The sequence below is a fragment of the Lepidochelys olivacea genome, assembly GCF_965140295.1.
Source record: "Lepidochelys olivacea isolate rLepOli2 genome assembly, chromosome: 1".
Taxonomy (NCBI): Eukaryota; Metazoa; Chordata; order Testudines; family Cheloniidae; genus Lepidochelys; species Lepidochelys olivacea.
In genome coordinates this window covers 170,867,340-170,885,570 of record NC_140411.1, presented here as the reverse complement: position 1 = coordinate 170,885,570, position 18,231 = coordinate 170,867,340, and the positions used below count along the sequence as shown (strand labels likewise).

Sequence of the window (18,231 nt, the reverse complement as noted above, 5' to 3'; positions counted from 1 at the left end):
ACTACAACATGAGCATGTTGCATAGTGGAGGATGTTTGGAGAAGCTTTTATTATTATTATTATTTTGGTTTAGTTCAATTAGTTTTAAAGATAATTAAATGCGATTGTTATCAATTTAAAAATCAACATAGTAAAGACAAATGTAATTGTTCTCAGGAGCAGATGACAGAGCTAGGGAAAATGTGCCCTTACTTTATTTGCTCTAATTATCGGCAATTTTAAACCTGGAGTGGCACCGGGGTGGAATACACAGGGTTTTCCTCTGCAGGTAATCCACTGAAAACTGCTCATCCTGGTGCGAAAGAAAAGCTGCCTGGATTCAGAGTCGCTTAGTAAAACTGGGTTAAGCAATTCCACAGTCACTGCACCACGTCTGCCAAACAAGCCCCTTCCTTCTTCTGAAAAGGGCTGGTCCGAGTCCCAGGCGGGGGGATGCCGCTCTGTGTCCGAGGCAGACAGCCCTGCTCACCGAAACCCCTCAGGGGACGGGGCCGGCCACGCGCCAGCTGGCGAGAGGGGAATCCCGCTGACGCGCCCCGGGAACTCTCCCCCGTGGCCCTCCACCGCGGCGTTCCGCGGGCTTTTGCCGGAGGCTGACAAGCCCTGGCACGTGGGCAGGGGGAGAGCAGAGTGGACGCGGTGCAGCCCTGGCCTGCCCGCTTCTCCGAACCGCTCTGCCTCGCTCACCCAGCCCCCGCCCCCTGGCACCCCTGCAGCCGCCAGCCCCCGGCAAGCGGCACCTCCGCCCCGCGCCTTCCCCACTGACCTGCGAGGACAAAGAGCAGCACCAGCTTGGGAAGCAAGTCTCCTTGGCCGCCCCGCTCCGGTGCGTCCATGCAAGCGGGCTGCGGACGGACAGCGGGACTGCTCCTCCTCCGCTGCGGGGCAGAGATGGGCCCCGCGGGAAAGCAAAGGGCGCAGCCGGGGCTGGGGGCCTGAGCTGCCGCGTGCGCCCGCCCATCAGCGGGGCGCTGCCGCCGCCGGCCGGGCCTCTCACGCCCCCTTTGTCTTGCTGCTGCCTCTCGGGCCTGGCCGGGGCTCACGTTTCGGCTCGGTGGGTGGCACTGACGTGTGTACAGAGGCAGCGTGCCTGCCCGTGCGCCCTGGCTCTTCCAGGCCCGAAGTGTGAGTGGGGGGCGTTCACACACAGAAGCGAGCCGATGGTTTTAGGAGCCGAGCTTCGCAAAGCGCCCTGCGAAGTTACGGCACGGGCACGATATACCAAGCCGCTGTAGTTGCTGATGTGTCTGCACGGGCGGCGGGGAGCCGCGGAGAGCACACAGCAGGCCAGCCGGTTGCATTCCGCTGAAGCATCCCTTTCTCTCACTAGGTGTGGGGGGAGACATCTGGATGACTGTGAGCCTTTCCTCCTGGGCTGCTCTTCATATAATTGTTCAGCTGGTGCCACAATAGCTTGGGGGGGGGGGGGTTTCATAGCGGGCGCTCTGAAAGCAGTCGTTATACAGTAGATGGAATCCGCAGCACAACCCCAACGTAGCAGTGTGCTAGGCTGTGACTTGATAGAAATCACACACCTTACATGACGGCAGATGCACCTGTCACTTGAAGGAAGTCCAAACAGTTTATCCTCAGACTCTCGCTACATACAGCAGAAGCTGGATGCTTTGGGTCAATTTTGAGGACAATTTTTGAAATCTAACAAATTACTAAATGTAGATCCTGTAAATCCCAGCACCCACAACTTATGAGTGCTGGTGTGGATATCTTTTTGTTAATTGTTTTGTACCTGCTGAATGGAGCAAGTACAAGAAAAACATCCATCCATCCCTTTTACTCTATGCACACTCAAACAGCTGTACTTAATTGTTTAGAACATATAGGAACTGCCTGTTATCAGATATGTATTCCGGTGTCTGACCTGTTATTTGTTGCTTACCTCTCTGCTCTGGCTTTAGGTCAGACTAGCTTCGAAAAGCAGGAGTTACCTGGAGGATTTTAGAAGTTGCCATTGGCATTTGCAAATACAGACCTCCCTCCTGACTGACATTGTTGCTATACATATGATAAACCAAAGCCAACTGTGGCATGTAATTACCTAATTTGTGGTTAGTTGTTTTTGTTTGTTTGTTTGTTTAGATAATGGCATAGAGAGTACACTGATAAAGTTTGCAGCCAAACCAAATTGGGAGGGGTTGCAAATGCTTTGGAGGATATGATTAAAATTCAAAATGATCTGGACAAACTGGTTCAGAAATGGTCTGAAGTAAATAGGATGAAATTCAATCAGGATCAATGCAAAGTACTCCCCTTAGGAAGGAATAATCAGTTGCACACATACAACATGGGAGATGACTGCACAGGAAGGAGTACTGCGGAAAGGGATCTGGGGGTCATAGTGGATCACAAGCTAAATATGAGCTAACAGTGTAACACTGTTGCAACAGGCCTGCATGGCTCTGCTAATTAGGTGGGTGGCCCTCCATTCTGTCATGTGCAGCTGCCCAGGCGCGTATCTTAGAAGGAACTATCTGTGGACTACCCAAAGGGAGCTTGCGGACCACAGTTTGTGAACCTCTGGTCTAAATAATACTTAGTCCTTCCATGAACACAAGGGACTGGACTGGATGACCTCTTGAGGTCCCTTCCAGTCCTACGATTCTATGATCATCTACCATAAAAGCCATAGTTTAATTTTTGGCACCAGTCCTGTTCCCATTGATGTCAGTAGAAGCAGGATCAGACCTTTGAGTGGTGAATGGCTTGTGCGCATTCTACTGTAGGGGTTTGGACAGTGGTTGTATTTGTACCTGCTTTTTATTTATTTTTTTAAATCGGACATAGTATTCACATCTGATTTTTCTGGATCTACTGGAACTAGACTGCCTATTTTGCTTGCAGCCACATGGACAGAATCAACATATGGAAAAGTGAATATAAAACAATGTCCACTGTAATGTTTTTTCACTACATCTAAAACACTGTTCAAACATGATTACAGGCCTGTGTACTTATTACACAGTTTGTGGACCTATTTATATTAAGAGAAACTAAAAAACTATATTACCTGAGGAAAATTATAGCATGGTTTTACCTATTGTAGATGATATTAAAAAAATTGCTGTTGATATTGAATAAGAAAATTGTTCTACAATGTAAGCTGGAAACAATATCTTCAAAGTATTTGTCAAGTATGAATCCTACAACCATATATAAATATTTCAGTTAACCTTGTTCAAGAATTAATGGGGATAGGGCCCGGAGGCCAAAATATTTAGCAATGACCTCAAAGAAACAAAAACCACCCACCAGTCTGTCTTTGTAATGAGTTATATGCTAATGTAACCCTTCTGCCCGTCAGAGTTGGCAGCAACAAGGGCCGGGTTCAATATCTAGGGGATCCATTCCAATAACACAATGCAAACCGGCTCGAGCCCCCACCCAGTGACCTGGGACAAATATATACCACCCCCGCTGGGCGCCTCCAAGAGGCAATACTTCCCCTCTCGCAAGCACATAGTCTGAGTGTAGCAAAAGCCTTTTAATAACAGAGAGAAACAATGTGGCATTATGTTTGGGAAACACCACCAACAGGATTCATAACACAACCCATGAGCAAAAAACCCACCCCAAGCAAATTGGGGCATGCCCTTTTCCCTTTGGTTCTTGACCAGCAACCCCAAATCACCCAAAGTCCCAAAAGTCCAATGCCCCAAAAGTCTCGGTCCCTGGTCAGGGCAGCCCCAGAGTTCGAAAGTTTATCTGCGGAGCTTTACCTCCCAACCTGGGTGGAAATGGGACGGGGGTAAGAGGCACCTTACATGATCTGAAGCTGACCACCCCATAGCTCCATAGCAGCGCTCCGCTCCGCCAGCCGCCCCACGAACTCCTTCGCTCAGCTCCACAGCCCACAAGCAGCTCCTGCCATCCACAAACTGCTCCACCAGCCGGCCCACCAACTGCTCCACAATATATCTTCAGGCTCCCCCACTACTTAACACAACACTCAGTGATTTCAGCTCTTAGGTGAATTCAGCTTGTAGTAGGGGAGCCCCAGTGCTGGTGCACTGTCAGCCCAAAATGAGCTCAGCAGCCTATAACTAGACTTCTAATGAAATCAAAATTAGCTCTGATATTCCACAGTGGAGAGAGGAGGAAGTGCAATTAGCATGTAAGGCCCTTACCAAGGGGCCCATGCCACCAAGTATTAATACTTGTCCCCAGCCTCTCTCCATTCACACAGTTTTGGAACCCATGACCCTTGCCTAGCGAGTGCTACTTAGTTGATGGTGAATCCCTCCATCATAACAAAAGGCCACGTACAGTTCCAAGCACAGTTCCCATAATCAGGGTAATAACAATTTATTCTTCTTGCCCCAATAACAGAGACACTGGGGATCCCACAGCAGCCAAAGTGACCATTTGGGCAGCTATGGTCTCATTCTAGGCATGGTGGGTGTGCCTATGTAAATGAGATCGGCCCCTGAAGTTCTTTTCCACAACTTGCCACACCTCACCACCAGATGTCAGGGTGGAGCTCATCCTGACACTGCTTACACTAAGAAATGCACTTTGAAATATTAAAGAATGCACACACAAAAATGAGAACAATCCACAGGTGTTTTTGTTCATAAAAGGCCTGTTGTACATGCATCTATTGGTGGCTAGGAGAGGGAGGACTTGGGGAGGAGAGAGGGATCTAAGGACTTTTTGGGAATATGTTACTTCCCCTCCTCAAAAAAACACAAAACGTTAACACCCCTAAGGCAAATAAACACACAACCCACACACCGACAAAAACACTTTGCAAACCTGTGGCTTTGTCCACCATTCATTTATTAGCATGTGTTTTATTTGTGTTAGAAATTAACCATTAAAACAACCCTCTTTTCCTTTATGTTATTGATTACCATGCAGCATCTCACTTGAGTTAAAGGCTGGAATCAGCTGAACGGTGATTTAAATTATAGTGATTTACAGACCAAGTGGGTGCAACTTCATCAAATTCAGTAGGGTTGCACCTGTTTACTATGGCTGAATTTGGCCTCCTGGCCAACATTTATGCCACAATAATTTGATAGTTTATCTTTTATCCATTAAATAAATCATTTAGTTTTATCAACAGATACATTGCTTTCACATTTGCTATCTCTGCTATCAGATTGATGAGATTCAGATTTCATACATAAAAAACTGGAGAATCTGCTGATTCTTCTAGAGTTATTTTTAAATTAATCTTCATCTACACCAATAATGTCAAAATACTTTCACTGGCATTTATTTTCTTCTTCTCAGCTTTTTTCTTTTGACTCCTTTCCTGATGCCCTTTAATCTCATTGCTGCTTGTGCTAAATCACTCTTCAGTATATACCCTAACTGAAATGCTCCCTGGGTGGCTCTTACCATGACCTGGCTTCTGGCCTAGCCAGGGGACACGGCCTCGGGGGGGCGGGGGGAAAAGGAGGAACAGGGGGTAGAGGCACAGTTCCGGTGCTGGTGGTCCCCAAATTGGCCAGGATCCCTGGGCATGGGCCCCGTAGGTCCATGCATTAATTCACCAGCGCGTATAACCTAAATAAGATTAGCATTAGGCTCATAGTCATGAAGATGCTTGTTAAACATTTCCAGAAGTTCTCCCCAATCACAGACAGCATCCCCTGACAGCAAAATCATGTTACCTGAAATGGTTTTCAATAAATGATCTTGAAAACCATTTCAGGATTGGGAAAATTTTGTAAAGAGGACAAGTCCCCTAGTGCTAGCCATCAGGGATATTCTGAAGAGACATTCCCTCTCTCACTGTGTTAATGTCTTGAAACTCACTTTAATCAGGTATCACTCTCTGTAGCTGAATCAGCAGTTTAGAAATAGTAATTACCTTAGGTAGAGTGCAAAAGGCAGTACAAAAGGTTATGAGGACAGTCTCTGAAAGTGGTCAGTATTGTACAAGATGATTCAGCAGAACCTGTAAAACTCCCATAATGGATAATTACACAGTAACATGCCGCTAGGGGATGCTTCATCCTAAACCCAGGCAGTTAGTGGTTGGCTGGCTCGTGCCCTGAAACATGAGGGTTGATACCCCTTATACGTATGTGGAACTACAGATATTACTCTTACAAAAAAGGATTAGATAGTATCCTACTAAGTTCTTTTCTTCAATATCTATTGGCAGGGAGTCTATTGATAAATTATACTTTTTGCAGTAAAGTATTTCCTTTTATGAGTTTTACATTTAGTGTCTCCCCATTCCCTTATCATGAAAGGATAAATAGGAGCATCTGATTTGGAGCAGGATCCAAACACACACTAAGAGAGTCTTCCAATTGACTTCCATGTTAGCTGGATCAGTGTAGAAGTTCTTATACATTCATTGTATAAACTTTTACTTATCTCCTTTCTACTCTAGTCTTTCATGCTTCTAATCAGTTTCACTGCCATTATTTTGATATTGTCTATTTCTGATATATCTTTTTTGACATAAGGTGAATACTGAACATAATATATAAGATGAATATGGCATGATAATATTTTCTGTATTGTTCTGTATCCTTTTCTTAAAGTAACAACATTTTGTCATAGCTACTCAACTCCAATTATAAGGATCTTAGGCTCCAACAGGCTAGTTTTATATAGTTATCAAAATATTAATTGTTATGACACAGGAAGTAGGTGTTTAGTTTCTTCCATCACAAAAGTCCTCTGTGTCTACACTGGAAGCTCTCAATTTTTACTACTTTACAAACCTTCTTGCTGCCTCCTTCAAGGTCTCTCAGGCTGAGAAAGACTGGACGGGGAATGAAGTTTGTCAGTGCAATTCCATAAATCACCCTAAAAGAGTGCTGCTGAATGATGCTCAGCACTCCTTTTTAATGTTAGCTACTGAAGTCAGTGGCTATAACCCTATCACAAGATAGGAGTAATGTACCTTTCATACCCCTGACATTGTCATATGACTGGACCCAGGAAACACAGACCACAGTCTATTACCAGAACTCCTGAGAATAACACCTTTGTTACATCCCTAGTTGTTGCTGAATATTAACATCATAAGAGAGTGTTATGTAACAAATATAATGTTCTTATGAGTCCTGGATGTGCCTTGTGCCCTTTTATTGAACCTAACTGGCTGAGCGGTTTCATTTCTGTAATTTATGGAAAACCTAGAGAAATCCTCAGACAGCCTAATATGCACAAAAGCTCAAAGCAGCAAAGGAGGAGGGGTGTTTTTCTTATTGTCTGCTTATCAGACATATTTTGCTGTTCATACCAAGCATTTACCTATAGGAAGAATAGACAATAGAATTCCTCTGGCATTGTTTCTAATAAGGGTGAGGTGTTCCTCAAAAAGGCTATATTCTTTCTGTTAAAGCACCAAATGTCCATTTATAAACCTGTGCCAACAGAATGCATCTGGAAAAAGGCTGAATTCCATTCAGCCTTGATAATCACCATTTAAAAATACAGGCATTCATGTTTTTATTGCTTTCCTTAATGAAACATTTATTTAATAAACCCAAACTAATTAGCAGTGCTTAGTGAAGCTTAGCAAATGGTAACAACATCTGGGGCTAATTCACTAGCCACAGGGATCTTGGACATAGGCATTAACATTGCTATATTTCCCTTACAACCCCTCCCCCGCATCAAAACCTTCATAATTCAAAATTAAGGTTGATAACTTTGGGCATTAAATGGTTAAGGTTCCACATTGATTTAACTCTTTCCCTTAACATGTACACTGTAATTAGGGATGGTTAAATTGTCTGGACTCCAGTAAGGAACATCACATATTGATCCAGACTTTTTAACTAACAGACAGACAGACAAACAAACAAATCAAAACCCTCTAGCTCTGAAGCCATGGGCCCAATGTCAAGTAGACATAAATGTGACTTAAAACCACTTTTGCTCTCTCTATGCTGAACCAGGAGAAAGAGAGCCAGTCCCAAGGGTTTGGCCCTGCATTTCTAGAATCTTTGTAGAGAAAGTGTAATATCGGGTTTTAGCATGATACGGTAGGAAGTGTGTTTCATGGAAGTCCAGTTATCTCCTTTTCAAACAAAGTTAATTGTTTACAAATATACAATATGCTATAATCTTTGTAGGAAGTGTCAACCTCTATAATGTTTAAAGAAAGCAAAGAAAAACTTGGAGACATGCCAGAAGGCGAAAGTTAAGGAGCTGTTCACAAGCAGAAGATGAATACCCACTTGAGGGCAGCCAACTGTTATTTCAACAAATTTCAACACTCTGCTCAATCTAAAATGTTCTTTTTAGTTTCAGATGCATCATTCTGAGCAGTGCACCCACAATGCAATGTTGAGTTGGAGAGTTAAAAACATATTTTGGGGACAGACAAAAGTTTCAGTTGGCCAAAAAATGTCAGTGAGGGAAACGATGCATGAAGGTATACAAGGCAGCTGTCTGGTATAGCATTATGGTTTTCTCCCACCTAAAGTATAGTATATTTTCCAGTGCATTAAGTCCTATTGTAACTGTTTTGGTTACTTAGCTCTCGGTGATTCTGGTATAATGAAGGGAGTCTATATTTTGGCACCATGTTAAGGTGATTCTACTGGAATTTATTTTCTTTATGAATTGTACAGTGAAGACAGCCAAAAGTCACTTTTCCTGCTTAATCCAGCAAGGAAACTGTACAACCTGAAGACTGCTGGCGCAGTGTCTGACCATAATTGGAGCTAATTAGTTTTTGGCAATTACAGCACTCAGAGAATTTGGGCTTTGCAAAAAATTGACTATCCAGTCCTATTCTTTGCTAATTTAGTCCATCTCTGAAAATATTTCACCACAAGTGAACAAAGAGCAGTCTATTAATTATGCACTGTTCTTTGGAATTTGTGCATCACTGATGAGATGAATACACATATATGTTATGCCATATACATGTATTCAGCAGTGAATACACTTGTTCAAAATCTTATGTATGTATTCAACCAAACAATGGAGAGCAGTTTAGAACAGCTGCAAATTCACAGGGCCTTAGTGCTCCAAACCCTGCAGCTATGTGATATCACAAATCTCAGTTTTTATACATTTTTTGCTGCTCTCATGGTTTTCATGGTTCTGTTGGGGGTGGTATCAGAAGGGGCTCCCACCCACACCAAGTCCTCTGCTCTGGTGGAAGAAGACTTAGTCCTTCCTCTTCCAGGATGGATTCCAGTCTGCACTGAAACAGGCAGTACTGGTCCAGGAGTGGGAGGCCTTGGTCCACCCAAAAAAGTAGCAATGGTGACCCGAAGCCCAGCAGATAAATCATGTTTATGATCCCTGCCATTACACCGTTCCCCCCCCCCCGAAAAAAAAATTTGTTAATTGTATTAAAGTAATGAGAGCTTGTAGTTAACAATACTCAATCATTACATAACACAGAAACTGGAGTCTGCTGTTAACTGCAGTCTGCACTACAGAGCTCTGACCTTCTAAATTCTTTTGGCCTCTATCTCCACACCTCACATCCTTATACAACAAAGCGGCTCCACACACCAACCTGGGGCAGGGACAAGGTGGAGCCCCATGCTAGGGTATGCCTCCGGTCCCTGATTGCAACTTTGTAAATTCTAAAGGGCTTCAGTACAGTCACATTAAATCAAAGCCTGGTATGTGCAAAATACCCACACATTTTCCCCTCAATATCAGCCACAGAAGTGTAGAACAATTGACAAGAACTAGGATACTGTTACCGTTTAAAACAAACTCCTTGTAAAAAAACCCCACATAAATCTATTTTTCCAAATGATAAATAGGACTGTATGCAAAATACAGGCCCAGTCCTGTTATTCAAGCCTTGCTCAGATTTACAAGCTTTTGCTCTGACACAAAGTGATCAGGGAAGGAAACCTCAGCACCAATACAATAGTTCATGCCTATGTCATCCACATAGCTGATTTGCAGTTGTGTATTGTTGGGTATACAGTTGAAAGTAATGGACTCGGCCTGATAATCCCTCCTACATTGGTTTTGTCCCCTGTGGGTTTCCATCATAGATACTCGGTACACATACTCCCAATATGGTCACTTCTACCATCTCTGAAATACAGCAGAGCAGAGTTATGCAGAGGTCTCCTCTGGATTTGCAGTTCTCTTGTGCTGGTTCTCCACTGCTTGACACATCAACACAAATCCATAACAGTGGAATTTCAGTATACCAGACCCTACCTAATGCTTCTGTGTAAGGCCAAGATCATTCCCTCCCACATCAAAGCCCCTCCTCTGCAAGATTACCTAAGGAAGATTCCCCCCCGTCCCCCTCAGCACCCTTGCCATGTTATTCCATCAGGGGATTGGAGTCTGGCATCCACAGAAAAGACCACAGGGCTGCCCCCAAGCCTAGTGGATACTTTGGGATGGCCAGGGCAATCCATGCAGAGACTCTGTGCTGCCACACTGTGTCTGGGCCCTGGCAGGCCTTCTCCATCCCTGACTCCTTGGTAGCTCCAAAGTTCCATCTAAGCTGTGCTACCAGGGGACACATCTGGTTGCCACAGCCCCTAGGACTCCCTGAGACAGGAGCAGGGCTATGCAGAAAAGATAATGCAGCCTGGCACTTTTTCTTTTGTATTCCAGACCATTTGTTTACATTTGCCCAGTCGCCTGCAGCTCCCAGGGGCTGCGGTTTGTGATTTCTGGCCAATGGAGTGGATATCTTGAAAATCTAGCTCCAGTGAAAATCTTTGCCCTACTTTGGTGTCCAGCCTATTTGTATGCCACAAATGGTAAGTACTAGAAATTTTTCCTTTTTCTGTCTTCACTGTCAATGTTGTCATATAATTGATCTAAACTTGTGAGAGCTGGCCAAATGTTGCTTGCAATTACATAAATATAAATCCATAGTAATTCCAGTTAAATCAATAGTTACTCTGATTTAGGTAGCTGTAACTGAGTAGAATTTGGCCTGCTGTTTGTAAAAGTCACAACACAGAGTGAACATATCCTTATTGGTTTCCTTTGTTGTATCTGGTGTTCCTGTCTGGTAAAACTATTAACCTTCTGTACCACACTAATAATCTCCTTCTTGTCATACATTCCTGTGATAAACTCTTTGCAGTTATGCTTAACTTCTTATGATGATCAAAGGTAATCTAATCAGTTGATTAAAAGGTAGACTTCTTCAAGGGAGCCAGATGGAAGACTGAAGCCAAAAAAAGTAATTTTATCAGCTTTTTCCTCTGAAGATTGTCTCCAAAAGTCCCTTATTTATAGCTGTATAAACCTAAACGTGTAATGTTCCACTGACAGAAAGAACCAGCTAGTTTACTAGTGGAAAAAACCATATTAAAAACAATAATAAACACCAATAATCCCAATGATTTCCTATCACCTATCCAGATTTTTAAAATACCATTACTTAATATTCAGTAGAACTGTAACCATTAAAGAATCAGGATTTGTCTATGATTACTACCAAATTATTAGATTCCACAGTCTTCTCTATGCTCAGAACAGAAGATACCCAAGGTACTTTTAAGAGAGAGCTGAATTTTCAATGTTCACGGTGTGATACTGATGTTAATACATGCTTGGCAAATTGCTAATTACTAGAATATTTATTTTGTTTCAAAATATGCCATGAACAGATTGGTACAGCAAAGTGTCATGTACAAGTCCACGACCACTCTCCTTTTTAAAAAGGAAATATTTTATCTTCATAGTGACAATAATTCTTGTTAAATACTATCTCTACCTATAATACTAAATACTATGAAGGGTGACCTCTTCCTCTATATACCCCTGATCAAAGCAAATATTCTTGTTAGGTAGCCAATCCTCACTTTTGCTTTCAGAGCCAAAAAGGTTAATAAATATATGAACATTTGAATAGTTCTGCTTAAGGGTGGGAGGCAGGGCCAGATCCTCAGCTGATGTAAATCGGTGTAGCTCCACTGAAGTCAATAGAGCTATACCAATTTGCATCTGCTGAGGATCTGGCTCATGATGATAATATTTGTATATTGCTTACAAAGGTACAAACTACAGCAGAGCTTAGGTATAAATCCACAAATTGAGAAAGTGATTGTGCCATGGTATCAAACCCTCATCACTTTTTGGAAGCCATGGTGACAAGTGACAAAAATAATTGGGACAGAGGACTCAGAGTCAGCAGAAACGAGGGCTATTCTCAGCTCTGCCAAGGATTTCCTTTGTGAGCTACCTGACCTCTGAACACTTGGTGTCCTGGCCTGTAAATTAAAGAGTGCAAATAGTATCAAACTCTCCAAGGTGCTTAATACAAGGTGTTTGCAAAATGCTTTGAGAGCCATAGAAGAAAGCTGCTATAGAAGAGAAAATATATGTTATAACTCATATTAGAGATATAATAAGTAATAATTTTAAACACACAAACATTTTTAGAGACGCCAGCAAGACAGCAATAAAACAGGATTTTTGGCAGTGATGAAATGCACTTTGGCAAATTGGCACTGTAGCAGGAAACATCATGGCTGACTACGGAGAAGAGAGATCTTGGTCTCCTCAGCAAGAACAGTACGCAGTAACGGGAAAGTCGTTCGTAAGAATTTCTTGTTGTTTGCACCATCATTATAACAACATAAAAAGCAGTCTGTACATATGGAGTGTGCTGGTGAATGCATGTTTCATGGCAGGCATCCACCTTACAAGGATAGAATGTGCCTAAACATACAGAAATAGTGACATTAAGAACTTCTAGTCATTTGCCAGACTGATGGCCATTATACAGGTTTTAATGGCTTTAGATTTTGAAAGGCTGTTTACAGCTGGAGGTCGTCCTTTATCGCCATCCTCCCCTATTGTGCAAAAAGAGAAACAAATTACACTGAGACCAGGTATTCCTGCTGGGCCTCCTTATTTATCATTCAAAAAATCCATCCTGTTTTTAGGAATGCCTCTGCCTATACTCTAACTTTCCAAACAGTTTTGCAAAATGGTCATAAAAATGTCCCCACCTTTTGCCAGGACAATAGATGATAATATGCAAAAGTGAAAATGCTACTTTACTTGCCTGTCAAAAATAATTGCTCACCCGCAGTGAGTGAGCAGATAAAATTTTGCCAGGCTACTCCCAGAGCTACTGCTAGCTAGAGATCTCTAACTCACACCAACCTAGTTGCTGTTTGCACATGGATAGCTGTAGAATTGTAAAAAGCAATGCAAAGGCTTAAAGTCAGGAGGATGAGTAAGAACTGGGAAGGCTTGAACTCCTGAAATGTAATGACTAGAGGCAGTAGAGGCTTGAACTTCTGGATTATAAAGAGTAAAGGCAAGGTATGTAGTCTCCGAGTTATCTATCCAGGTAAGAGGTCTCCAGGCAGAGAACCTCTGAATATTCGCTGTGATATTCACCCAGTGCAGGTGGAAATCATGAATATGTTTGCAATTTGTATTTACAGGCATTTCCATATATGACAAATTTGGACATTTATCAACTTGTACTAAAATGACACCTTTTTGCAGTAAAATCAAGAAGCTGAAAACAGCCTAATTATTAATGTTTGAAAATCAGCAACTGTCCCATGAGCTTTAATGTCAGTGGAACTACTCACAGGCTTAAAATGTTAAGCACGTGCCTCAGAGCTTTGCTGTGTTTGGACCTTAGTACTGTAACTTTTTCATGTCTTTATTGTTTTTTTTTTTTTTAATTCTTATGTCTGTAGAAATATATGTCAAAGTTATATGGCTTGTTGTAATACTGCACGTGTTTTATTTAACAGGACTATAACCTGGATGAGAAGAAACTATTATGGTCTATTGAATAACATGCAATATTATTTATACTCACATACATATTATTCACACACATAGACACTGACCTGGAACCTTCAGGAAGACTGCTGGTTCATGTGGAATCCCACTGATTTCAGTGTGGTTCCATATGTGTAGCAGTCTATCTGCATGCCATAGGTGCTGGAACTAGGGGTTCTGTGGGTGCTGACGCACCCCCAGGCTTGAAGTGGTTTCCATTGTATACATGGTTTATAGTTTTGTTCGATGGCTCTCAGCACCCTCACTATATATATGTGCCTAAACTATACAAATTGTTCCAGAACCCCTGCTGCACGCTCCACATTACAAGATCAGAGCTATGTATGCTATATACACACACATGCAAAACTATTTATTTACAGAGGATACATGATAGTGTGGTTCAGTATAGAGAAGAGCTGGCCAAACTTTTTCAAAACTATTGAGCAGCAAAGCCTCAAGTGAGTTTTGAGATCCTTACAAGTAGTGCTATTATAGGCCCTGATTCAGAGAAGTGTTCAAGTGCACGCTTAAAACCAATGGGTCTTAATTACATGTCTGAAGTTAAAACTTTAACATATGCCCTCTTGACTAGAATTTGATTTAAGCTCATGTTTAAATGTTTTCCTGAAGTGGGGCCAGAGGCCTCAGTTCTGCAAATACTTAATGCACACGTTTCATTTTAATGACAGTGAAATTACTAAGTTTGTAAAGTTAAACAGATACAAGAGTCTTTTGCAGGATCTGTGCCTTATCCTGCACCACTGCATTGTGTATAAAGTAGATGCCAGACATTTTACAGAACACAAAACTATCTTAGGAATGTTTTAGAGATTTAATATTTAATGGGTAGTTTTTTTATTTCTTAGCCTAATGTCAGAAACCTTTACCAACTGTACAGGACTCAGAGAGGAATATTATAACTAAGACATTTTCAAAGCCTCTAGAAATTACTTATAATAGATTGTGTACAAAGAATAAGATTTTGAAGTTCAAATATTTTGGGACCATAGAGAACGTAGGCCCTAATTCAGCAAAAGCACTTAAGCACATGCACTAACTTTAAGCACATGTTTAATACTTTGGAGAACAGGGATACACTTAAGCAGGTGCTTAAATGTTCTGCCGAATAAGGGCCTAAAAAACCGGGTCTGTGCATCCCAGTAGACAACTTGGAATCTCTCCTTTCCAATGGTATAGAGCTCCCATTTCTAGCTCTGACTGGTGAGATATTGGATCTTAAACCAGTCACTGATGCAGGATGAGAACTGTCCATTTGATACTTCAGACCAATGTTGGGAGGAAATAGTTCTCTGTTTTAGTGTTTTTCTGTTGTTGTTTTCATACCAGACACATACATTGAAGCTTCCCAGGGCTTTGGAATATTAGAAGTCCCAGGAGAGATGCATTCGTGGGCAGACAGCAGGTGAAACACTCAAAGATGCATGATAAATGCAGTCTTCACACAGCTGTGAAATTTATCACACGTGGCATGGCATGTACTTACCTGAATTGAAGGTGCAATTCTGAGATGGGTGCGGGGGAGGTGTGAGTTGAATAAATGACATATGTTTACATAGAAAAACTACATTGCCATTCTGGTCTGCTGGATACCGAATATGCTTTAAAAAAAGCTCAGTTACATGCTTAGCTAGTAAACTAATATCTCCAGTGGGAGTCATTTTGGTTTAGTAAGAATGAATAAATATGTATTTACCCAGATGGAGCATTTTCATTATCTTGGGTGAAAGATACAGGGATACTTGCTACCCAACTATGAAAGATTTTGAAAGAAAAAAGCAAAGGAAGGTTCCCCCTAAACCAACTGTTATTAATAATAATACTAAAAAATCCCACAGAGCAGTGAAATGATAATACAACACTCCAGCCTCCTACACCTTATTCAATATAGATTTCAGACTATTAACACCCACAGACTAAGCAGAGAGTTCTCCCAGAGTCTTAAAATTTCACCTGTCCTGCAGAGATGCTCCTTTCTGCGGGGTGAATTCCAATGAACATTGAGAAGCTCCATGCCTGCAGATGAAATGGAATTTTAAGGTTCTGGAGCTTGTACATTCATCAAGAAATATCTCAGTTGAATAAGGTCTGGCTTTCTCATCTACTTGTATAAACTACATAAAAAAACCTATTAGAAGAAAATTAAGGAACATCAAATACTCAAAGGTGAATACAGTGTCTGGAATGCCATATCTCGCAAAATTGGCAAAGTTTGCCAATCACTATCTTACTTCTTGTTTCAGGCAGGGCATCAACCTCCCAGAAGTTTGAGTAGTAGTCCACTCTAATCAAGTACTGCTTTTTTTTAATATAAATAAGTCCACAACCACTTTTTCCATGTTTGAGTGTGCAGCTCATGTGCTAACAGAGTCTTTTTCTGCAGGTGGTTATTACATGACTATCAGCTGTCACACCTTCCTATCAAGGAAAGGAATTGTGTATTCATTCCTGGCCATTAAACGCATTCTTGAGCCCATGTAAGACACCGGTCAATGCCCAAGTCTGAGGCATGTATTTTTTGCATAACATCCGTATGTAATGAGGCAGGGACAACAGCTCACTGTCCTCAAAATATGATTCCATCCTGAACAATCAGCTCATCTTTAATTTGCAAATATCGTTCTGCCCCTACCAGTACTTGGCTTTTGTCTTCTGGCCACCTTACCAGTATCACTCTCTTGACTGCCTGTAGGTGGATGTCTTTTTCTCTAGCCTCTTTGATTTCCATCGGACTGGGAGATAGGACATTAAATCCAGTAATATATTGCATTGATCACCTTCCCCAAAATCACCGACGCTGGGTATATATATGCCCTGCTCAGGGTGTCAGCAAACACTAGTAATCATCCTGAACAATGTCTGATCTCTACCTAGTACTCTGGAGATGCATCAACACATGCTACAAATCTCTTTGGAGCACTAAGATGGGGCTTTGCCATGATTGTCTCTGAGGCTTTGTGGTCTGATTGCATTATTACTGGGAGGCCATAGGTATATTGATGAATCAGTCTGTGACACCCCAAAGCAACACCCTGGCACCCCCATATTCACCACTGTCATATAATTATGATATGTTTTGTACAAAGTATGCCTTATGAGGCATCATTCTAAAAGTCTTGATCTGTTGAACATTAATATCCTGTTGGATTGTATGTGCTATAATTATATGTGAAGTTATGAAGTTTTGCTATATGTGTGTTACTGAAATATGTTGTGAAGTTGGAAACACCAAAAACTAGCCTTTCAGGTATAACAATGAAGAAGTTATACAGAAGCAGAAGAAGAAGAAGAACAGTGCTAATGGCCCCCATTAAATGGAACCCACTTGCCTAGGGACTATCTCAGGAATTGTTTATAATGGAAGCTTCCCAAAGGGAGCACAGTAGGCAATGCAGGATGCTTAACCGGGTGGGCAGACCCCCACATCACGAGCAAAGATCTTTCCAGCAAGCTGGAAGAAGCTATAAAAGAGAGGAAGTGACATCATCACTTGGTCTCACTCCCCCTAGAACACAGCACCTGAAAACACCCAAGGAACAAAGACTGAACTGGGGAAGGGGGTCCCAAGTAGGAAAGAAGGTAGCTCTGCCTGTGTATGGAAGATTGGTGGACTGCTTGTACTATCTAATAGGGTGAGACACTGCTTGATTCAAATCCTGTCCAGTTTAGAGAATGTAGATTGCATTTTTGTTTTATTTCTTATAATAATCTACTTTGATCTGTACACTTTTACTTGTAATCTAAAATCTATCTTTCTGTAGTTAATAAATCTGTTTTAAATTTTTTACCTAAAACCATGTGTTTTGCTAGAAGTGCTTGAGGAATATGCTCATGAACAAAAACTGGTGCATTGTCCTCTCCACATTGAGGGAGGAGTGGACTGGGTAATAAACTTATACTGGTCAGGCTTTTGACCAGGGCAAGATGGTATAGCCCTGGGGACCTAGGCTGTGGAGCTGTGGGGGAAGCTGGCTGGAGTTTCTCTATTGTTAGTTCATGAATGGCTGAGGAGAAGCATTCATGTAACTGCAGCTGGGTGGTATCCCTGCCTGTGTAGATGTTTGTGTGAGGGCATGGCAGGAAGTAGCCTATAGCTTGTCACAGCCTCACAGTGTGGTTGGTATGCCAGAGGGCTCAGCGGTACCCCAGTTCCAGGTTGTAGCCCAGGAAAGTCCATCACACACTTCACTCCAAATACCACAAACAGAAGCTCTTCTTCTATTTTGGGTAGGGCACCCCTATTTAGTATCTGACAGGCCTCTGCTGGCATAAGTGACTGGCTGCTCCTGTAAAAGAGCTTCACCTAATTCATTCTCCAATGCATCACACTGGAGTGTCAGTGCCTTTCCTGGATGGCAGCACTTCAGGCCAGGGACATCCATTATGATTTGTTTTAGCATGTCAAATGCTTGCTGTTGGGGACCTGCCCAGTCCCACTTAACATCCTGCCTTATGAGCTGACACATGGGTTCTGGCTACTGCAGCCAGGTGTGGACAGAACTTGGACAGAAA

General features: G+C 42.2%; 1 protein-coding gene across 4 annotated transcripts in view; it reads right to left on the bottom strand.

Moving 5' to 3' along the window:
- CYYR1 (cysteine and tyrosine rich 1) overlaps positions 1 to 1,387 on the bottom strand; it is a 106,754-nt gene extending 105,367 nt beyond the window's left edge. For 2 of the 4 annotated variants that reach the window (XR_014709451.1, XM_084613611.1), the window contains exon 1: positions 767 to 1,387. Coding sequence is in view for 3 of the 4 variants with exons in the window: in XM_084613611.1 (XP_084469737.1) it covers positions 767 to 836 (70 nt within the window). In the remaining variant the exon portion in view is untranslated. The remainder of the gene's footprint in view (positions 1 to 766) is intronic. The other 2 variants (XM_084613613.1, XM_084613612.1) reach the window with 2 other exon arrangements.
- Positions 1,388 to 18,231: the final 16,844 nt, after the last annotated feature.